Source organism: Tetrahymena thermophila, assembly GCF_000189635.1.
Source record: "Tetrahymena thermophila SB210 genomic scaffold scf_8254638, whole genome shotgun sequence".
NCBI lineage: Eukaryota > Ciliophora > Oligohymenophorea > Hymenostomatida > Tetrahymenidae > Tetrahymena > Tetrahymena thermophila.
Genome location: NW_002476407.1, coordinates 817,315 through 840,869, shown reverse-complemented (window position 1 = coordinate 840,869; position 23,555 = coordinate 817,315). Strand labels below are relative to the sequence as shown.

Below are 23,555 nucleotides of genomic sequence, written 5' to 3'. Positions count from 1 at the left end.
CAATAACAAATATTTAAAACACTTTTATATATGGAACATATATTTTGACAATTATTAATAAAAAATTAACTTGATATTTAAGATTTTTTTCAACTTTTATAAACTTAGAGAGAGAAAAATCAAAAAAAAAAAAAATTAATAATAATAAAAAAAATCAATAAAGAAAATAGTTTCTTTATATCTATCTTGAATTAAAAGTTCATTATTAATAAAAATTATATAAGCATTGAAGCTTAACACAAATGGAAGACTGGGATGACAGCAATTATTAGTTAAATGATGTTAAGTTTGAAGGAGGATAATCTACAGGCTTGATATATACAGACTAAAAGACAAAGTAGGTTTATTTTAAGAAGATATTTGATGAAGAAATAGATTATGTGAGAGAGAAAGCATTTTATAAAGAAATTCTAATAAAAATTGATCCAAAAGATAGAAGCTCTTTCTTAGAGCTACTTCACTTTAATGATAATAATAAGGAACTTATATTTCCCTTTATAAATTCAAAATTAGTAGATAAGTGTACCAAATAAAAAGGAATAAAATCGAGATATTTAGCTTTGAAACTATTTCACTTAGTTGTTGAGAAGATTAAAATTTTACATTCAAAAAATATTTGCCACTGTGATATTAAAGTACATAACATCTTATTAGTAAATGTTTAAGATAAAGAAAATTACAAGGTTATTATAATTGATTTTGGTCAATACTAAGAACTAAATCGTAAATCTACTATGAATTGTGGAACTACTGAATTTAATCCACCAAAATTAATTGAAGATGCGGATCGATTAAAAAAATTTGGAAAGTAAATTGAAGAGTATAGCCCATAAGAGCTTGATGTATACTAATTGGGAATGCTACTTTTTCGTATGTTGACCTAGCTATATTTAAGTATAAGTCTTAAGAAAGTTGCATAAAATAAGATGAAAAAAGACTTTTTCAAGGAATAAATTAAGAAATTATATAAATCAGAATACAAAACTGAATTAATTTTAGATGATGATATATTCGATTTAGTATTTTAAATACTGAGCCGAGAAATCACAGAGATAAATTAAATATAATAGCATTAAATTTATCAATAATATCTCTAGGGTAAAATAAAACCAGATGAAGAAGATCTTCAATTTGAAGATATGGTAAAATTCAAAGAAGATTAAAATAGTAGTAGAAGTAAAGGTGAATCTATTTAAAATGAAATAAAGTAAGCTCATAAAAAATATTGTGATCTAATGAGAGAAAGTGAAAACTTTGATTAATTTAATGAGTGGTAAGGAGCATTTTTCAAATTATAGCCACGCAAAATTGATAGAAAAAAGCTTTATGGTGGTTCTCTTTTAACTGAAATGAGTACTGAAGATCTTTTAAATGTTCTACTAAGCATTTTAGCAGAAAATAATAACCAAATTTTTAGCTAAAATATTTTTAGAAAAGGAAAAGACAGTTTAACTTTAGAAGTAGAATTAAATTATTAAACAGTAGAAATTGATAGAAAATACTATTCTGAGTAGCTTTAAGAAGATGAAGAAGATTTAGATGAGCTAATTGAATCAAATAGAATTGAAAAAATTAAAATGTAAATAGAAGTAGTAAGTGTTATTGAATAGGGTAAACCAGAAATGAGATCATTAATATTCTAAAGCAGAGATGGTGAAAAAATATACTATGATAACTTAATCTAAGAAATTTAGGAAAAAATATACAAATTTTGATTTGCATTACTTATCATTTTAAGATTAATAGCCAAAATATTTAAAATAATTTTATCACTTTAAGAAAAGAATTTTATTAAATATTTTTGTGAAGTGCTTAAAAATGTTATTTATTTTAGTATTATTTTGAGTTTAGAATTTATTGTTTTTATTTAATTTATTTGTCCTAATTTATTTATTGTTTTAATAAGAATAATACTATACACGATAAAAAGCAAAACAAAAAAATTTATCTCCTTTTTATGTAGAAATTAAAGATAATCTTCTATATTTTTAAAAAAAAAGCAAATTAATATGGTTCCTCCTTTTATAATTATATGCATTTTTAAGACTATTTTGTGAATTTTGTTAATTTGTTTGACAAAAAGTCAAAGAATAAGCAAAATCTCAAATCTTTTTTTTTGCAAATTAATGGGTATCTACTGTTTATTTCTTCATAGAAGCCAAGCTTATTAGAAAAATTTTAATTAAAAATATATAAATAAGATAGTAAATTCAATCTTGAGCAAAGTTTTAATTTCAATATTTATGTTTTTTCCCCTATTGAAATCAATTAAAAATATTTTATATTAAGATAGATAAAAAAATAAAATACTTTTATATAAAGGAAGGATATGTTTCGATAATTATTAATCAAATTTTTTTTATCTGATTAACTCGCTCGATTCATAAGATTTTTTTCTGCTTTTATAAATTTAGAGAGAGAATCATCAGAAGAAGAAGAAGAATAATAATAATAACAATAAAAAATTCAATAAAGAAAATAGTTTCTTTATATCTATTTATCTATCTTGAATTAAAAGTTCATTATTAATAAAATTATAAAAGCATTGAAACTAGGCACTAATGGAAGAGGATAAAGCTGAATTTTATGGAGGATAAGCTAGAGGCGAGGTATTTAAATGCGAAGCAAGGTAGAATGTTTATTTTAGGAAGATATTTGAATTCGAAAATGATTATGTAAGAGAGAAACAATTTTATGAAAAAGTTCTAAAAAATGAAATTGCTAAAGAACAATAAAGTTCTTTCTTAGAGCTAATTTTATTTGATGATAGTAAGAAGGAACTGATATTTCCATTTATAAATTCATAATTAGTAGAATTAGTTTCGAATTAAAAAGGAATAAAATGTAGATATTTAGCTTTGAAACTGTTTAAATAAGTTGTTGAGAAGATTAAAATTTTACATGAAAAAAATGTTTGCCACTGTGATATTAAACTTGAAAACATCTTATTAGATAATTAAGATTAAGAAAATTATAAGGTTATTATAATTGATTTTGGTCATTACTAAAGAGCTTGTAAGAATTGTAAATCTAGAGAGATTTGCGGAACTCTTAGTTATAATCCACCTAAAATAATTGAAGATTTTGAACAATTCTTATTATCTGGTAAGTAAATTGAAGAGTATAGCCCATAAGAGCTTGATGTATACTAATTGGGAATGCTACTTTTTCACATTTTATTCTACATAAGATTAACTACAGGTATTAAGAAAGTTGCATAACTAAAGAAAAGACATTTGTTCAAGCGAGCAATATTGAGCTCTTATAGAGAAGCTTACAAAAAGGAATTAGATTTAGATGAAGATATATTCGATTTAATTTATAAAATATTGAGCGGAGAAATCAAAGATATAAATTAAATATAATAACATGACATTTATACAAAAAATTTCGAGGAAAAATCTAAATCAGATGAGAATCTTATGTTTTAATTTCTGGTAAAATTCGGAGAAGATCAAAATGGTAACAGAGGTGAAGGTGAATCAATTTAATATAAAATAAATTAAGTTCATAAATAATATTGCGATCTAATGAGTGAAAGCGAAAACTTTGATTCATTTAAAGAGTGGTAAGAAACATTTTTCAAATAATAGCCACGCAAAATTGATAGAATTGAGCTTTATGGTGGTTCTCTTTTAACTGAAATGAGTACTTAAGATCTTTTAAAAGTTTTACTAAGCATTTTAGTATAAAATAATAACGAAATATTTACCTAAAATATTTTTAGAAAAGACAGTTTAACTTTAGAAGTTGAATTAAATTATTAAACTGTAGAAATTGATACAAAATACAATTTTGAGTAGCCTTTAGAAGATGAAGAGGATTCTGATGAGCTAATTTAATCAAATAGAATTGAAAAAATTAAAATGTAAATAGAAATAGTAAGTGTTATTGAATAGGAAAAACAAGAAATGAGATCACTAATATTCTAACGCATCAATGGTGATAAAATGTACTATGCTAACTTAATCTAAGAAATTAAGGAAAAAATATACAAATTTTGATTTGTGTACTCACTCACTCTCTCATTCATCAACAATTAATTATCTTGCTCAATTTATGATTAATAACCAAAATATTTAAAATTATTCTTTTTAGTTTAAAATGAATTTTATTAAATATTTTTGTGAAGTGCTTATAAATGTATATTTATTTTGGTATTATTTTGAGTTTAGAATTTATTGTTTTTATTTACTTTATTTGTCCTAATTTATTTATTGCTTTAATCAGAATAATACTACACACAATAAAAAACATAACAAAAAATTTTTCTCCTTTTTTTATGTAAGAAATTAAAGATTAATCTTCTATATTTTTTTTAAAAAAAGTAAAATTAATATGCTTCCTCCTTTTGCAATTATATGAGTTTTTAAGACTATTTTTTGAATATTTACATATATATATAGTTTTCATTTGTTTTAAAAAAATTTGTATTTTTAAAACACTTTTTTGATAAAATTCGTTTTCTGTAAGTAAAAGTAATTAATATCAAAAGAAAAAGCTTTAGAAATAGAATTAGCATTTCAAATAGCATTTTAACTTAAATAATTTAGCTTAAAAATCAATTTATAGTTTTTGGTTGAAAGAAATGGATTAGAGCGGAATACACAGTAATTATAATATGGATGATATTGAATAAAGTGTTATTGAATTTTTGAAAACAATCAATAATCTCAGTAAAACTCCTTAAAATCTTGAAGAGTTAAGTGATGGTATCGTTTTAACTGAACTCCTCTCTAAGATTAATGATAGCATCTTTGATGTCGATTAAGTAGAAAGAGACACACAAGATAACTGGGCTTTAAATCATAGAAACATTAAGAGATTAATTGACAGCATTGAGCATTATTATCATGATATATTAAAATTAAAAGATTTTGACAAAGACACCTACTTAGATGCTAGCGAAATATCAAGAAATAAGAATAAAAATGAAATTGTTAAATTAGTAGAATTGGTTTTGGGCATTATTGTTTAGAGCGAGTAAAAGAGTGATTTTATACATGCCATCACATAGTTAGAGAAAAAGTATTAAGCTGTTTTGATGCATTTGATGGAGAAATGGATTGTCTAAGATCGTTTACACACAGATGGAGATGATAATGCCTCTATGGAGAGCATGAGCTCATAAAGATTCAACTCTGCTAGTATATAATATAATACCCAATCGTACTATTATTAGTAGAATCAATAGCTTCTAAAAAAGATTGATGAGCTTGAACGCGAAAACGATGTTTTGAATGAGAAAATAGAAGAGCTTCGTACTGAGCAGATTGAAAAAGATCGTAAAATTTTAGAGTATGAAAAAGACTTTAACAAAAAAGATGACGAAATGAAAAAGTTGAAATTGTCTCGTGATAGCATGATGATCAGCCTTGGTATGAGTACTAATGAAGATATTGAAAGTGTTGTCAAAACAAAGGACTTAAAAATAGAATAATTAAACCAAACTATAGTTGCTGTTTAGTAATAGGCTTAATTAGAAAAAGACAAGTTGAATGACGAAATCTCGCTCTTAAATAAAAAGTTAAAGCAGCTTCAAAAAATTAGCGAATCTCTTGACTTCTATAAATAAAAGTATGATGAATACACTCAGCTTTCTGAGAAGTTTTCTGAAGCTGACAAGAAGGCCAAATAATTTGATAAGAATTTGCAAGATAAGGATAGCCAAATTGAGATGCTCATGGAAAAGCTACAAGAATTTAAGTAAAGCTACAATGAAGAGAAAAAAAAATCAATGGAAAAGGCTATAGAAATATCTTAAAGGGATAATTAAATTGAATAGCTTCGCAGGGAAGTTGATTAAGTTTAACGTAAGTACTAGCTTTAAGAAGAGAAACTGTAAGATATGAGTTAAATTCTAGAGCGCTATCAGCAAGATGAATCTTAAAGTCATAGTGATTACAAGAAATCAAGCAATTAAGTCAGTGCAAAAAAGGTTAATGATGGACCCAAAGGGTTGAGTGAGGATCTAAATTAAATTATTAATGATCTTGAAAGAGAAAATATATTACTTAAATCTGAATAAACAACTTTAGATCCTAGCGTAATTCATCTTGAAGATGCTTCTAGTTTAAAAGAATAAATTAATTTGTTATAAACAAAACTAACTGAATAAATAAAGATTCAACATGAATTAGAATCAAAATTATCAGTTTACGAAAAATGTGATGTTGAAAAATTAAAAGAAGAAAACGAAAAATTAAAAAATGATTACTAAAATCTCTTAGCCAAGAGCTTGAAAAGAAAAGAAAGACGCGAAGAAGAGCAAGAGGAGACGCTAAGATCTTTGCAAGAGGAGATTACAAGAAGAGAATCTGAAATATAGTAATACCAAGAAAAATATTAAGACTAGAATTCAAAAATACTTCAGTTAAATTCTGAAAAGGCAAGGTTAGCAGACGAATGGGAGAAAAAGGTAAACGATCTTTAAAAGTAAATTGCTAATTATAATTAATAGATTAGTTAGCTTCAAAATTAAATAGACTAAAAAGACAAAAAACTTGATTAATAAAAGTAATAGTATACAAACCTTTTTTAAAATAAATAAGAAGAGTTGGATATTCTTTTTGGTGTTTTATGCGAAATGCGTTTAAAATATTAGTAAATTTAATCCTAAGAAAAAACAAACTGCTGCTGAGGAAATACAAGCCTATTTTCATGTATGAAGATGTGAATTCCTCAAATTTTGTTGAATAATAAATTGAGCATTATGGATAAAGCAATATACATGCATTTTTTTTATGTTTATGTTTTACATAATTGAAGCTTTCAATTAGAAATAAATTGATTGTAGAAGTAATTAATGCGTAAATTTATATAGAAACTTCTTTTCTTTATGAATCATAATTTTTGATTACGAAGATACAAATTTTTATTAATATTGAATTTTGACTTATATTTCTGAATAAAATTGCTTGTAAAATTAATTTGAACTGTGTATTTTATTTGATTTCAATTGTGGTCTTTTCTTAATCATCTCCTTTATTTATATTTACTTTTTAGGCCACTGCTTACAATTTCGTAACTAAATAATACTTAAAAATACCAATATGCATTTTAATGTAAGGAGAATAACTATTTTTTAGTGTTTACTGCAGACTTTTAACTCAATGATAAAATATATATCAGCATTTTATATTTTAAATATTGCTTAAAATGTAGATAAGTGATACTTGATTAATAAGATTCTGTTATATTTTAATATAAATTTAGTTCTAAAAAAACTTTTTAAGCTGAATGCAAATTTATTTCAAGCATTTCTCAGCTTATAAAATGGTTAAAATGTGAAAGATACTTTGATTAATAAAGGCATTTGTTAATAACTACTTTCTTAAATTGAATCTCTTGTTTCTCCCTTACAAATAAACTATTTAGTAGGCTATTTTAATTTACTATTTCTAAAAAGATCATAGGATTGTCCATGTTTACTTCGAGTGTTTACTATTAAATACTGCATTCTTTAAAAACAAAAATAAAAATTGCATTAATTGAATAAAATAATACTCCCCGAATGTAAATTATGTAATTTAAATGTTTCATGATTGAATTTATAATTAAAAAATTATTATTAAAAACTCAATTAAACAAATTTTTAGGAAATGCTTAAATAGAATATAGAACTTTCATAAAACAACCCATTTAGTAATACTATAAATCAGCCAAACCATGAGGATTAGCACCTCAAGACAGGTCCTGATCTTCACCAACAACAATAGTAACATTAGAAACATTTAAAGCACACCGCATTCATTTATTTAATGTCTCTAAACGCTTGTCTTGGTTCTTTCTTCTTCGGCTACAACTTGGGAGTTTACAACACATGCTAGAAAGTAATAGCAAAATTGAACAATTGGGATAGTGACTAAAGTACTTAATTTACATCCATTATTACTGCAGCTATGCCCTTAGGTGCTCTTATAGCAGCTATTTTTAGTAAGAAACTCATAGCAGCCCTCAAAGGTATAAGAAGATCTATGATCCTCTTCGATATAATTGGTATAATCGGTACCATAATTCTAATTTGTTAACATGATCTCTCCAACCTTATCATCGGAAGAATCGTTAGTGGATTTTGCATAGGTAAATTAATATACTAGGCATAACTTAATATTTTTTTCAAGAAAACAAACCTTTATTCATCCAAATTTTGCAATAAAATTTTAGTAGAAAAAATTTATTTATTTAAACATAATAGAAGCTTTGTAAAAATATAAAAGCTAAATGAATTTTTATTTGAATTAAAATTTATTTGTTTTTATTGTTTAATTTTAAATAATTAACTTGCTCACTAATTCATTGATTGATTGATTTATTTATATTAATTAAGGTATGAACACATCTTTGGTACCAGAATACATTAGAGATTTTTCACCTGTTGAAATAAGAAGTAGAGTGGGATCAATTAATTAAATTTTATTGACAACAGGTGTTTTCATCAGCTATTTAATGAGTTTAATTCTTCCTCTTCCTAACGAACTCAAGACAAATCCAGATGGCAACTATGATGTCAACTGGAGATTTGTTTTGGGTCTTCCAATAGCTACATGCACATTGAGACTTCTTCTACTTTGGTTTAAGTTCACTCACGAGACTCCTACTATTATGGTTAAACAACATCACTTTTAGGAAGTTAGAGAATATTTATAAATGGTTTACGAAGATGATGAAGACTAAAAAAAGGCTTACTCTGAAATTTGTGAAGTAGCAGGAGTTGGATCAGAAGCAGAATAAGTAGATTAGCTATAAAGTTCTGTTTAAGATTAAAATGGAAAATCCATTAAATAATCAGAAGAAAAGCTTGATAAAAATCATAAAAAGCCAAATCAAAAGGAAGGTTCTCCTTAATAATCTCATAACAACAATGTTGCAATCGATATGACTATAATGAACGAAGAACATATTAGTTATGAAAAGTAAATGGAATTGCTAGACAAAAAAAGTTATTGGAAAAGAATAGCGCTTGGCTGCATTATTTAATATGGAACTCAGTGCTCAGGTGTCAATGCTTTGCTCTTTTATTCAAATTAAATCTTTTAGTAAACAACTGGCTCAGAAATGACTTCAAGAATCTGCACAATTTTCTTAGGTCTTTCCATGGCTGTATATTCATTGATTTCTATGTAGCTTGTAATAAAATTCGGTAGAAGATCGATTATGAATTACTCAGTATTACTAACAACAGTAATGCTTGTGCTATTTGCTATCTTACAAAAACTTCCCTCAACCTACGGAATTTAGATTACAGGAATTTTATTTATCTTTATAGTAAATTTTTTTTTTTTTTTCAACCTTACATATTTAAATAAATTAATCTTATCAAAAAAGTATATGTTTGGATGGTAAGCAGGTCTTGGTACTACAGTTTGGGTTTATAACAATGAAATTTTAGATAGAATAGGATTGGCATGGTCCTCTTTTATTAGATGGCTATTTACTATGTTAGTAGGTGTTGTATTCCCATATATGAATAACTCGATGGGTCTATTTGGTGCCTTCCTTATTTTTGGTGGACTTACTTTCATGTGTTTAATTTATTTCTGGCTTTTCATGTATGAGACAAAGGGAAAGTCAAGATTAGAAATTATGAAATTATTTAATAAATAAAAGGACATTGATTAGTTTGAAAAAGAAGCAAAGGAATTTGCAAAATAAAAAGTGTAATAAAATAGGAGTCATTAAGATTCTGAACATTCATGAAAGTAATAAATCAGCTTGCTTAAACAAACAGACAAACATATATTAAATACAAAATGGCAAATAAATATAATAAATTTATTAATTAATTAATATAAATTATTTAGTTATTGATTAATTAATTAGCTTTAAAATCAGTAAGTAAGTAATTAAATATAAATTATTCATTTGCCTAATAAATAAATAATTCATTAATCATTCATTCAATATGTAATTATATTAGTCATATTATTCTAATTAATTCTTGTTTTTCTTTTTATTGTAATTTATTAACCTGAAATTATTCGAAACTCAGCCAAGCATTTTATTAAAATTAATAAAAAAGATTTTTCAAATATGTAAATTCTTCAATAAATATCACTCACTGATTTATAACTAAGCAAAATAACATTATTCTATATTAACTTTATTACACATACTAATTAACTATTTAATTTACTCTCTTTTTTTTTCAAGCTTTCATCTGCTATGTTAATAAGACATCACTCACATTTTTATTCATGATTTCATTTTTTTTACCAAAATGCTATAAATATTTTTATCAAGATATCCTCAGCTAAAGCTTAGATATTCATATGTGTTATTACTAAGTACTTTATACAAAGTTTATCTACAATTGTACTCATAAATTTTTATTACTATCTTTATGCAAGTTTTTATATTTTGTTATTCTTCATCCTATTTAAGTGAAAACTATGTATGAAAGGTAGTTAATATTCATTTTTTGACAGATCTAGCTAGATCCAAGAAAAAATAGAAAATTAATAATTAAAGGCTATGAAAAATAATTAAAGTGTAAAAGTGTAATCAATCTTTTTATCTATTTTTCTTTGCTTTTGTTTTGACTTTTATTAATTTTGGATTATTTTTTTATTCTATGTAATAGTTCTACGAATTGATTTTTACTTTTTATTAGTCTAAATCTTAATCTAGAAAGTGCTAAGTGCGCATTTAATTAAAATTGAACGACAAATCTTATTTAAATAATATTACTAATCACTAATAAGTTGATAAATCGAAATAAATATCTTTATAAATAAAAATTTTATTAATTTTGTCAAAATATACATAGCAAGTAAAATGGCTGAGCAAGCAGTTAAATACCCAACTGAAGAAGAACTTAAAAAGCTCATCTCAGAAGAAATTGAAAAGGTCTAAAATTTACCTTAAGCAGATGTTGCAACATTAAAAAAGATTTACTCATGCATTGATTTAACTTCTTTGAACTCTACTGATGGACCAACTTCTCTTGATAATTGGATTGACAAAGTAGTTTTCAAAGTCCTCGACGCTCATCATGATATTAAGCCAGCTGCAATTTGCGTTTATCCCAATTTCTCCAGATTAGTGAGCACTAAATTAAAAGGTATTTATAAATCATTATAATTAGTATATATTTAATGAATTTGGCTTACATTATCTATTTTTTTAAAAATAGAAACTGGAATCAAAACTGCAGTCGTTTCTACTTGCTTCCCTACAGGTTAAACATTTTAAGAAGTTAAAGACTTAGAAACTAAGATTGCTGTTGAACAAGGTGCTTAAGAAATAGATATGGTAGTATCAAGAGGTTACTGGAATGATGGATTTTAAGAGAAGGTCATTGATGAAATAAAAACATAAAAGGCTATTTGTGGAGAAAAAGCTCACTTAAAGGTTATTTTAGAAACATGCGAATTGCTTTCTCTTTCCTCTATTTACCAACTTTCTTATGAAGCTCTTCAAAATGGAGCTGATTTTATCAAAACATCTACTGGTAAAGGAAAGCACGGAGCTACTTTAGAGCACTATACAGCTATGTGTCTTGCTTTAAGAGACTATAATGCTCATACTCAAACTAACCACAGAGGTATCAAAGCTGCTGGTGGTATTTCTGATGCTTAAACAGCAATGAAGTTCTTCACCTTAACCAAGAATTTACTTGGCAAATCTGATAACACTGTTTTTAGAATTGGAGCTTCTGGATTGGCTAATAATTTAATTGAAGCTATAAAGAATCATGATCACAAATAAAATTTAGACTAATTTGAATCCGTAGAAAAAAAATAAAATACTGAAGCCTACTGAAAAATTAATTTGTTTTAATTAATTAATAAATAATAATATATATATATGTGTGTGTTTAAGGTATTATGATAAAAAATATAAATAAGATTTTTAATATGAATAAATGATTTTATAATAAACAATATTTTATTAATTTAGAATTAAAATAATTTATTTGTTTTATGTTTAAGGTTTTATATCCACTTTTTGATTTTTAATTATTATTCTATAATTTTAAAACATGTGTGCCTAAATAATTTGATCATACATGCATAAACAGTTAATTAATTTTCTGTCTTTTAAAACTTATGAAATAAAATATAAATTAATTAAAAATTGCATTGATATAATAATAATATGATTAAACATTTTAAATTATAATAATTGATTGGACTAAAATATTTGAATAAAGTAATTAATTAATTAACTTCAGATTTAGTAAACAAAATATCTCTTTTATTATTTCAATCAAAAATTTTGATATTTCATTAAAAAATTTATTTTAAAATACAAATTAAATTGTATTAAATTTTATTAAATTAAATAATTAAATTTTCAAAAATATATTCTTGAATAATATCTTTTATGGTGAAGTTATTAAATTTTATTCATTTATTAGCATGAATTTTAATGTAAATAATTAAATAATTAAAGATTTGGTTTGTAAAAGAAACTTCAATTTTTTAATTTTCATTTTACTATTTTATAAATTTATTTAACTAAATAACCTCAAAATAATTATTAAAATACTATCTTATATACTTTTTTGGTTTTTTATTTATATTTAGTTTTACATTTATAATTTAGATTGGACCTTAAAGAAAATTAGGTAGTCAATTTAAATAATTATTAATTTAAACAGATTAATTAAAGAAAATAAAGGTATTTTTGATTTAAATATCTATTTCTTTTATTTGAAAATAATGAAAATTTAAATGGTTATTTGAAATAAATAATTTATAATTAATTCTCTTTTTTTAAATAACAATTTATCGTTAAAATATATTTAAATTATATGGAATTCAAATTCTTCTTAATAGCAAACGAGTTTGATATTTTTTAACAGAAAAATTAAATCTGAAAAAGAAAAAAAAATAGCTTCAAATAATGGATTAAATATAGTAAGCGCAAATAAAATGCTCAAATCATACCGACAAGTAAGCAACTCATTTATTTGTCTCTCCTCCATTTAGCTTTATAACAGTTTTTACTTGCGATATATGTGCTATATCAGATGAGTATTAAACTTTTACTAAATTTGCATTAAGCGTAATAATGGAAGAAAAAAAAGATTATATCATTAAAGGTTTGCCATACCTTTCAGAACCTGACTCTTTAAAATAATTTGCTGAAAAAGTCAAACAACTAAAGTCTGATCAATCTGCTAGATAAGAATATTATAAATCAATAGAAGATCTTATTCATAGCTACACAAATGACTTAATTGAAGCGATGTAAGAAATAAAAAAGATTTATTTATCAAAATAAGATCTATTTGAACCAAGTGAATTTTATGATTTTTACTTTTAAATATCACAAAGAGAAAAACTTAAAAATATAATTTAAAATACAAACGATTAGTAAAACTTTAACCTTTTTAACTTTTTCTTCCAACTTCATTCTTAACAATACTCTAACTAATAAATTCTTAAGCAAAAACTGGAAATACTAAATAAAATTTCATAGAAAAAGGATATAAATCTTTTAAAAAAGGAGTTATAATAAATTGTTAATGGAGTAAAGAATTTAGCTGATAGATTAAAAACAGATCTCTAAGTCGATAATATTTCTCAAAACAATATTTAATAAAAAAATCAAAATAATTAAATTATTGTGTAGCAAGAAGAATCGAAATAAGATAACAGTGAGAATTTAAATATCATAAATATAATTGATAACAATACAAAATAAACAGTAAACTAAAATATTATAGATAAGAATAACAATGTTTAATAGCAGTTACTAAATTACATTTCTGTTAATGATAATCTAAATCAGAACTATAATAATATAATTAATAAAAATTAAAATATTTATTATAATGATAATAACTTTTAAGTAGAAAATAAACTAAATTTTTTGTGTTAATTTGATAATCAAAAAGAAAACAATAATCATTAACCTTAACCAATATAATTTAAACGATATATCTAAACAGAAAATATAAATAACGAATAAAATACATACTTACTTTAAGAAATGGTTTTTAGAAGGCCCTTGTAAACTGCAAATAATGGTGAATTATAAAAAAATAACAACTATACTTACAGAAATAAATCTATGAATCATTAAGAACCAGTTTAATGTTAATTTGCAAAAGTTATATCAAAGAATAAAAATAATACTAATTAATAAATGCCTAACTAAGTTAATTAATTCAGATAAGATCAAATGTTATAGATCAACTAGAACAATTAAGACAAAATTAACAAAAATAATAACCACTAACATAAGAATAATACATAATAATTTAAACAAACAATTATTTAATAAAGAGAAGAAATAATTGAGAAAAAAGAAAGCAATGGTAAAAAAATTTTTTTAAATACTCAACAAAAAATTTTATAAGATATAATAAAAATGTCCCTCATAGCTTACAAGCAAAACTACCTGGGGAAATTAGTTCTAGGGGAAAAATATAAAATCCTATCTTAAATTAAAGAAGAAGAGATATAAATTGGAGCTATTGATTGTATTATAAATAAAGATATGATTAACTAAAAAATAAAAATCATATTTCAATTTTAAAAAACTAGCATGTTTTAAGCAATTGGTTTAATCAACCAAGAACTCCTTTTAAAACAAAAAAATAGAGTTTCATTTCTAGAAGATTGCTAATAATAAAATTTAATATCGAACAAAGGGTTATGTGCTTTAAAATAAGAATTTGTAGAATTTTAATTTGAATCGAATTAAACTATAGAAATTACTTTTAAGGAGAATGAAATAAAATTTTATAATAGAACAACAAAAAAAGGTTATAACTAGAAATTTTCATTCTAAGAAAAAACAATTTACCGACTAGGTTTTATATTATCTGGTTAATCTTAATTATAAATTATTTGATCATATAAGAGTATTTTTATTATAAATTTAAACTATATTATTAAGTATCGTTTGTTGTTAAATATATATAGAAGTGATTTGTAATTAATATAGTATTTTAACATTTTTAAATGAATTTATTTTGATTAAAAATTATCCAATAAATATAGGTAGGTAAATAAATATTCCTTAGAATAAATTTGATTCATATTTTTAGATTTGTTGTTGGTTCTTAATAAAATTTTATTTGTAAATTCTTTTAAATTTGAATCCCCTAATATAATTATTCTTGCGGTACTTATATTAAAAGTTACCATCAAATACTTAAATAAAATTAATGTTTGTATTTATAAAAAAATATAAATTAAAACAATTTTTAGAAAAAAATCTTAATTTATTAATTGATTAACTAATTATTGACAAATAAACATATTAAAATATAAAATTTAATATCAATTTTGATCTTTTAAAAATATATTTTTTAGATATCTTCTTGCTTTAAAGATATTATAATGGTTAATTTATTTTTAAATGAAAAATAATTATCATTCCAAATAAGCTTCTCACCTTTGTTTAATTAACCATTATTTTTTATCACTTTCTTACATATTTAAAACCCTTTTTCTCCAGAATAGTACTAAAACAAAGTTATAAATACTACCTATAATAAACAAAGTTGTAAATGAAAGGCGAGTGCTTAATGTGGTAACTAAAATAGAAGGCCATAATCTTCCAAAATTTGAGAAAGAATTTAAGAAAGTTATATACGTGCCTCCGATCGATTAATCACATATTCTCAAAAAGAAAGAAGATATTCCTATGAAAGGAAGTGTGAAGAGTATGGAATCTCCTACTTGCATTATTGCAACTGGAATAATAAAATATGACATATTTTCTTTTTCAAATGAATTGACCAAGAAGTAGTTACCAACATTCCAGAAGCATTTAACAATAAAGCAGTAAATCCAAATTTTAAATTCTAATTTTTTTGATGAAAGTCTTGCTGCATATGCGCTGATTACTTAAGTAAAAGGTATTAAGCACAATTCGATTGTTGCTAATGTAGACCTGTTAAAACCCTTCTCTAAAAGTATAATTTCTCCTGTGATATCGACACAAAAGATACCAAAAGAAGTAGATAGCAAAAAGAAAATAAGGAGTAAAATCTATTTATTTTTAAAGAATCTCACAATGTTTTTAAGCATATTAACAAAGCCTTCTTATTCTTGTCCTTCTGATTATTACTGATTGCCATTAATTAGTGATGAGTTACCTTCTACCTATCTATATGCAGAGCTGTTTTGCTCTTCATTACTTTCTTTACGAAATAATATTATAAATAAGGTCCCTAACAAAATTGAAACACTCATAACTACACACATAGAAAAAGGAGTTAAGACCTTTTCCTTATAAGTAAATAAACTCTCCATTAGCTGCTCATCACTTAGGTAGATAAAAAGTTAATAACCAAATATGTTTCCAATACGCTGTCCAAAACTCTAACTGAAGCTTGCATAAGCAACATTCTTTTCATGGAGAAGTGTAACACTCCAACTGTCAACTGCTATATCTTGAACTGTGAGTAAGAATACACATATTACACCTATTGTACTTATCTATAAGACATCAGTATTTTCCATCCAGCCTTCAAAGTAAAAAGCAGAGTAAAACAGTAATATAGACATTATAAACTAAGCAGGAACTATGTAAGTTTTGCGCTTTCCGAATGCCTTTATATAGTATGTATCCATCAAAGGAGCCCATAAAAATTTAATTGAAAAAGGCCAAGCTATTCCTCTTATCAACGCTATTTGTTCTCCTTTGATTTATTTTTCCTAAATCAAATAATTCTTAACATACTCTAGGAAGAAAGCTAAGATAAATCCTTAATACATATAGAGAACGATCAGCAAAAGTATATTTGTAAAATCTTTCTTAAATAACTACGAGTCTGTCAAGTTTTCATTTTACTCCATGTCATTCAGTATGTTTGTATCTGCATTTGATAACTCCTTATCTAATTCATTATCGTCAATTTATTCTTAATTATTCTGCTATTGATCTTCAGAAGCATCCTTATATAAATCTTTGCTTTATAGTGCAGACTACAATTCTATATTTTTATTATCAGTCCTACTCATTTTTTAGTAGTTTCAATTATACCTTTAAATATGATAATGTATTTCTACACTTCTGTTTGTTTAATATTGTAAAATCTATATCTATTTGAACTCTATTAAATTTTTAAATTGAAATGCAAATAAATAATTATTTGTATGAGTTAAAACAAAAACGTGTATTAAAAATATATTTTTCCAGTATTTTAATCAAATGCCATTCAGACAGACAGTTAGTCGATCAATAAATATGTCAAACAATATTTTGAAATTTTAACTTATTAAAAGAAATAATACAAGCTATTAGTTCTAATTTGATTATTTATTTACTAAAGTTTAAAAAATTAAATATTTTATATTTATTAAATAAAAGTGAAGAATTTGTTGAATAAAAAGAATTAATTAAATAAAATATATTTTCTTTAAAAGACCAAGATGTTAGATAAATATGATTTTACAGAAAAGAAATAGTTAATTAGACTCTATACAAAATATTAATACCTCATCTGTCTTAAATTATGGAAAATTAAAGAAGAAAAGAAGAAAAACTATGGTCTTCTTTTTACTGCTAATTTAGATTCAATTTAGAGCTTGTTTTATGAATTTCAGATTTAATATCAATTTTTAATATAATTGATAAATTCCTACCTAAATTTTCAAGTGATTAAAGTTAATTTATTCTGAGTAAATTAAATGAATTTAATTTTAACAAAGATTGTGTTTTAATATCAATAATTCTTGATTTTTCGTGATATTTTAAATAAAACCTAAAATATATAAAATATTTTTTACTTTTTAAGATTTACCTTTTTTATTCATATTAGATTTTTCTTATTTCTCCTCTTAATTTAATTTAAAAAATCAAATATAAAATATTTAAAAATATTTTTTGAAATTTACAATCTAACCTTATTAATTTAAAAAAGGCTTCTCAATAAAAGAATAATAATTTATTCATCTATCTTTAAATATTTGTTTGCATTTAAAATCATATCAGATGGTATATTTAAATATCTATTATTTTTATAATTAATAATTTGGTAATTTTTGTTTTGTTGTTTGTATGCTAAAAATAAGATATGTCAAATTCTATTTAATACTTTAATAATAAACCCCACTAATTACAACAAAAAAAACAGTTAAAAGAAGTAAAATATTTTATAAAATGAAAATAAGAAAAGCTATCTTTAATGTTTTTATATTTTGAAATTTAATGAATATAAAAAAGCAAAGAAAAGAAAATGTAATTTGATGTATTAAAATTATTAAAAGTGTATACTTTAACGATAACGCCAAGATACTTTAATTTTATATTTTAAGGTAATTATTTAGCTATGAAGTATGAACTTTGACAGTAACATTTGATAAAGTAATTTAGAAAAAGCATGCAGTAAAAATTCAAATGTTTTTTGATTTTATTTTTTAACTTTTAATAACACACTTTTAGGAAATACTGAAGTGTTTTTTTCCTTCTATAATGATTGATTTTTTTTTTTAAATTTATAGATTATTGTTTGAGGATTGAAATATTTTTAGCTATCTAAATATAGCTAAAATATTTCTTAATTTTATTATTAAGGTAAATAAAATAAATTTCTTTATTAATTTAATATTATTTTAATAAATAATTTTAAAAATTATCAGTATGTATTTCTATGCAATAAATCAAAATATATTTTCAGTTTTTTGTTTCTATTTATTTGTATGATCTTAATTTATATTTTATCTAAATTTTTACAGTAATTATCTTTTTATCACAAAAATAAAATTCGTAATAAGGAAAAACTAGATATTAAATATTTCACCAGTAATTATGCTTGAATAGGTTAAAAAATATTATTTATTTATCTTATAAGTTAAGTTAAATATAATTTTTTTCTCAAATTATTAATTTCCATAACTTATAAATACAACACTTTGATTGATTGAAAAATTAATAATTTTAATTCAATTATAAAAAAACATATCTAAAATAAAAAATGAAAAAATTGGTGTTTGCTTTAGCTGTTTTGTGCTTTGTTGTTAATTGCTAATTTAATTATAATGAAGGAATTTCTAAAAATTTAGCTGGATTTGCTGTTCAAGCTTATTGCAACAATACAAGTATCCCATTGAATAATTGTGGTGCACCTTGCAATTAAAATCCTTAAGGCCTTCAAAATTTCATAGAAGTGAAAAACGACACAACTAGTACTAGAGCTATTTTAGGCTTTTCTCCTGATAACGATGCCATCGTTATTTCATTTAGAGGTACTGTTGATTTAAATAACTGGGGAGCTGATCTCTCTGCTGCTTGGTATAATTATCCTAACTAATTATGTACAGGCACATGCTAAGTTCATACAGGTTTTTTCACAAATTATCAAAGTATTGTTAACTAACTCAAGTCTAATTTCAAGGTTCTTAAGGCAAAATATCCTTCAGCTAAAGTATATTTAACAGGACATTCACTTGGTGCTGCTCTTGCAACTCTTTCCTTACCTGATATTTATTCTTGGAATGGAAATAAATAACTTGATGCTGTTTATCATTTCGAATCACCTAGAGTAGGTAATTAAGCATTTGCTAATTGGCTTAGAGCTTCTAATTTTTCAGTATATTATGGAAGAATTACTCACGGTTACGATCCTGTTGTTTAAAATCCTACTAGTTGGTGGCCATTGTACTATTATCATACTCACTTCGAAGTCTTCTACCTTGATTTTAACAGCCAACCTAAACTCTGTCCATAAGCAGAAGATACTAAATGTGGTGCATAATCAATTTACACTGCTTTCAATCCAGCTGATCATATGAATCTCTTTAATTGGGATCTTTCAGCTGCAGGTAAATTATGCAGTTGAACCTAATTAATTAAAATTTAGCCAATCTCCAAGTTAATAAATAATTTGTATTACATATATTTATATATATATTTTTTAATTAAATATAAAAATCATAATTTTTTGCATTTAATTATTTTTAAATTAAATATTTTATTAATATTTTTCTAAACTTTTAACTTATAAAATTTGTTTAAATTAATTAGATCTTTTGAGATAATAAAATGTGATAAATTTAATACTTATAAATTATGAAAATATAAATTATTATTTTTATTCTTTCATTATTTAAATATTTGCAAGCAAATAAATTGCTAGCTAATTTTCGATTGAATTATTTTTTAAATATAAATATTGACATAATTCTCAACATGAAACCTCTTAACAAATCAATATCATAAAAGAGTAAAAATATGATATTAACTATCTTGATTGTATTAACTAATTAATAAAAACCAAAATTAATGTTAAAAAGTTTTAAGTTAATTAATAAAATCATTAAATTTGTATGTTTTTTAATAGAAAAAAATAATATTTTAATTTTAAAGCAAATAGTTATTTATCAATTTAAATTAAGTAACAATATTTAACTTACCTCATTTTTTATTTATAGAAATAATTAAACTATTTAATAAAATTATATTAATGAGTAGGTTATTTTAATATTTATAAAATTTAATTATTTAATTTATTTAAAATATGTTATTATTTAGAAAATAAATTATTTATCAGATTATTCATAAATCTCATAGAATATATTTCAAAATATTTTTTTTTTAAATTAATTAAAAATTTAGAATATTCAAATTAGAAATATTTTATGATATTTGATTTCATTTATTAAAAGTTATTAATTCAATTTTCATCGCACTGTTTAATATACAAAATATTTTATTTCAAAATTAAAGTAGTTAATAATCTGAACAAAATAAATCATTGAATTTTTCATAAAAATCTTTGTCAAAATAAATTTTTTAAATTAATTTATAATTTTAATAAATGAATTTTGATAACATTAATTTGCAACAGATAAGCAAACATACCTTGGCAAATATTATAAAACCATATTTTGTGATTAAATTAGGGGGTGTTTTTCAGCAGATAATTAAGAATTTTGCTTACTTAAATTGCTGAAAACAAAGTAAAACATAAAAAAAAATTTTTAATGGAAATTTAATCACTAAGTTTTATTTATTTGCCAAAGATGACATTAAATTTATTATATATATTTAGTAATTGTAATAATATTTTGTTTAGGATATAGTATTTTAAGTAATTAATGAATTAATTAATTGTGTTGTTTTGTTTGCTGTTACTTGAAATTTAATTACATTTTTTTGCATAGGATTTCATAATTTTCTTCATTGCTAAATTACTTTGTTTCTATTTTCTTTGATTTATTATATAAAAAGTAACACCAATTCTTCAAGCTTTGATTTAAATGATGTTTCATTGAATGAGTTATCAATTTATAATTAGGGAGCATTTCCTACCTTTTAGAGGAGTAATTCCATTTCATTCATATTTAAATCAGAATTCTAACTTTTATTAAAAATTATTTCTTTTACAATTTAAATTATCTACTCTTCATTAATAATTAGCTCGTCAGATAGAAACTCCTTATATACAACTTGTGCTATAAAGTTTGATGTAAATGCTCCTGCTATAGAACCCATAACTCCTCCAAGTGAATTGCCAAACTTAATTGTTCCATAGGTGAAACCAATAGTGCTTCCTGTGGAAGAAAATAAGTTAAAAAATATATTCTTTGCCAAATCTCTTGGTTTAATATCTCCTCTGATTAATTTAGTTATATCGATTGTTGTTTCAACTAATGTGTATATTATATCAACTGTGAATTAGGTTCTTATTGTTTTAGAAGCACTTTTAAGAGCAGCGATGCCATGAATTTATTTATTAATAGTTCTTTAAGAGTTGACGAATTTAGAAATACCTTCAAACCCTATTGTATTTTTCAATATATATTAGAATGAGTTATCAATAATCTTTGATAGCTGCTTTCCTTTTCCCATTTGCTCAATCATGGTGTGTTCTAGGAATAAAGAATTTTGAATAAAGTTGGCTGAAGCTTTCAAACTAACAATAAAGGACATCTGTCCTCCAAAAAATTGAGATCCTTTGAGCACTTATTATTCTTTTTGCTTACTAATAATATTTTATATACTTCCTAAAGAAATATCTTCAATATTAATTTTTGTCCAGCTAGTTTTAGGAATTTCATTTTTAATTTATTAAGATTATTTTTTGAGTATGAGTTATTCAATTTTGTTTTCTAAAAGCTATTTGAATAAAGGTTTGATACCTTCGTATTTGCTTCTTTCATTCTCTTATTTTTAAATTTATTACTCTCCTTCATTTTTACTAATTAGCTGATCTTGTTTATAATAAATTTCAAAACTATTTTAGCCATTTTACTAGGATTAAGAATATTGTGATGCCATTTACTCTTCTGAGAATAAATCAGCTCTTTGTTAAGCTAATTGTTTCAAGATAGATTCTTAGTTTTGAATAAAAACATATACCAAACATATTAAAATTATAATAAGGATTTGTAAAGTAGATATTTCTTTCTTTTCTTTTTTCTTTTGAGGTTGGACTTTGCTTTTTTGAGAAGTCTAAATGTGACTGGTGGCTTTTGCGATATTCATCTGATCTATTAATCGTATTTTTTTATTGTTATTATTTAGTTAATTAATTAAGTGATTATTATTTATTGAATGATTTTAAAAAAAATATATCTATTTATACATACAAGTTAATCCTGGCCAGCATTTCTAACTAAAATATAATATAGAGATTTACAACGACTAACTAAATAATTCTATCAAGATGTTTCTTAATAATAACTTTAGCACTCTTAAAATTATACGAATGTAAAAAATCGACTAGCCAATAAATTTTATTTTTAATAAGACAAAAATTTAAATAAAATTGAACAAACAAACAAACTACTCATAAAATAAATTTATTCTTTTAAAAATGGGATATAAAATTATTGAATTTAGTAGGAATATTATAAAATTTAGAAACAATATCAATTTATCTAAATTTAATATGAAATGTTTATTTATTAAAAAATACTTTCAAGTGGTTGAAAAAATTTATCAAATCTAACAATTTAAATTATTTACTTAGCAAAATTTTATTTAAAGATATTTTTCGCTGAAGTGAAAATCTATTTAATCATATAAAAAAAGTTAATACATTATTTCTTAGAATTCTTGAATTTAATATATTTATAATAGTTAATTTAAGTTTATGATATGAGAAAGAGGGAGAGAACTTTCAGTATTTATTTAAAAATATAAATCTTAATTGTATTCATATTCTGTAAGCCATTCAAATAGAAATCCTTCAGCTTTTTCTCTAATAAGTAATGAAAAGGTAAATGTGCTTTAAAAAAATACAAATTTAGACTTTAATAAATTATCTTAGAATATTTTTAAAATTAACAACTACTAAAGAATAAATAAGTAATTAATTTTTAAATAAGATCAGAAAAATATTTTCAAAGGTATAAAAATTAAAAAAGCTCCGAGACCGGGAATTGAACCCGGGTCTCCTGCGTGACAGGCAGGAATACTAACCACTATACTATCTCGGATTGATGATAACTTTTTAAAATCTAGTTTTCATTTATTTTAAACAATTTTACATCAAAAAATGTAAAATCTTCTATTAAATATCAACCCTAATTTATGAATTTTAAATCCATTTTTTGTATAAAATAAATAGTAAATATCATTAAAATAAATTGAAAATATTTTATTTTGGAATTTTTAAAAAATAATTATTTTTAGGAAGAATC

General features: G+C 23.2%; 9 protein-coding genes across 9 annotated transcripts; 6 read left to right on the top strand and 3 right to left on the bottom strand. All coding sequences in view use genetic code 6, as the record gives it.

The window, feature by feature from the left end:
* Positions 1–242: 242 nt before the first annotated feature.
* TTHERM_00191650 (kinase domain protein) lies at positions 243–1,715 on the top strand (the record flags this gene model as incomplete). Its single annotated transcript, XM_001016741.3, has 1 exon — positions 243–1,715. The coding sequence occupies one exon, from the start codon at positions 243–245 to the stop codon at positions 1,713–1,715; it is 1,473 nt and encodes a 490-aa protein (XP_001016741.2).
* A 751-nt stretch (positions 1,716–2,466) lies between these two features.
* On the bottom strand, positions 2,467–3,219 carry TTHERM_000191649 (transmembrane protein, putative; the record flags this gene model as incomplete). The annotated part of the gene is made up of 1 exon (XM_012797776.1): positions 2,467–3,219. The coding sequence occupies one exon, from the start codon at positions 3,217–3,219 to the stop codon at positions 2,467–2,469; it is 753 nt and encodes a 250-aa protein (XP_012653230.1).
* A 1,369-nt stretch (positions 3,220–4,588) lies between these two features.
* TTHERM_00191639 (hook-like protein) lies at positions 4,589–6,640 on the top strand (the record flags this gene model as incomplete). The annotated part of the gene is made up of 1 exon (XM_001470775.2): positions 4,589–6,640. The coding sequence occupies one exon, from the start codon at positions 4,589–4,591 to the stop codon at positions 6,638–6,640; it is 2,052 nt and encodes a 683-aa protein (XP_001470825.2).
* A 961-nt stretch (positions 6,641–7,601) lies between these two features.
* Positions 7,602–9,699, top strand: TTHERM_00191630 (MFS transporter; the record flags this gene model as incomplete). The annotated part of the gene is made up of 3 exons (XM_001016739.1): positions 7,602–8,082; positions 8,330–9,267; positions 9,328–9,699. The coding sequence occupies 3 exons, from the start codon at positions 7,602–7,604 to the stop codon at positions 9,697–9,699; spliced, it is 1,791 nt and encodes a 596-aa protein (XP_001016739.1).
* Positions 9,700–10,776: 1,077 nt separating this feature from the next.
* Positions 10,777–11,763, top strand: TTHERM_00191620 (deoxyribose-phosphate aldolase; the record flags this gene model as incomplete). The annotated part of the gene is made up of 2 exons (XM_001016738.3): positions 10,777–11,062; positions 11,135–11,763. The coding sequence occupies 2 exons, from the start codon at positions 10,777–10,779 to the stop codon at positions 11,761–11,763; spliced, it is 915 nt and encodes a 304-aa protein (XP_001016738.1).
* Positions 11,764–12,849: 1,086 nt separating this feature from the next.
* Positions 12,850–14,808, top strand: TTHERM_00191610 (hypothetical protein; the record flags this gene model as incomplete). Its single annotated transcript, XM_001016737.2, has 1 exon — positions 12,850–14,808. The coding sequence occupies one exon, from the start codon at positions 12,850–12,852 to the stop codon at positions 14,806–14,808; it is 1,959 nt and encodes a 652-aa protein (XP_001016737.2).
* Positions 14,809–15,350: 542 nt separating this feature from the next.
* On the bottom strand, positions 15,351–16,928 carry TTHERM_00191600 (acetyl-coenzyme A transporter 1; the record flags this gene model as incomplete). Its single annotated transcript, XM_001016736.1, has 1 exon — positions 15,351–16,928. The coding sequence occupies one exon, from the start codon at positions 16,926–16,928 to the stop codon at positions 15,351–15,353; it is 1,578 nt and encodes a 525-aa protein (XP_001016736.1).
* Positions 16,929–18,883: 1,955 nt separating this feature from the next.
* Positions 18,884–19,747, top strand: TTHERM_00191590 (lipase family protein; the record flags this gene model as incomplete). Its single annotated transcript, XM_001016735.1, has 1 exon — positions 18,884–19,747. The coding sequence occupies one exon, from the start codon at positions 18,884–18,886 to the stop codon at positions 19,745–19,747; it is 864 nt and encodes a 287-aa protein (XP_001016735.1).
* Positions 19,748–21,087: 1,340 nt separating this feature from the next.
* On the bottom strand, positions 21,088–22,452 carry TTHERM_00191580 (transmembrane protein, putative; the record flags this gene model as incomplete). The annotated part of the gene is made up of 1 exon (XM_001016734.3): positions 21,088–22,452. Exon 1 carries the CDS (start codon positions 22,393–22,395, stop codon positions 21,088–21,090), a length of 1,308 nt encoding a protein of 435 aa, XP_001016734.1. The 5' UTR covers positions 22,396–22,452.
* Between the last annotated feature and the right edge of the window lie 1,103 nt (positions 22,453–23,555).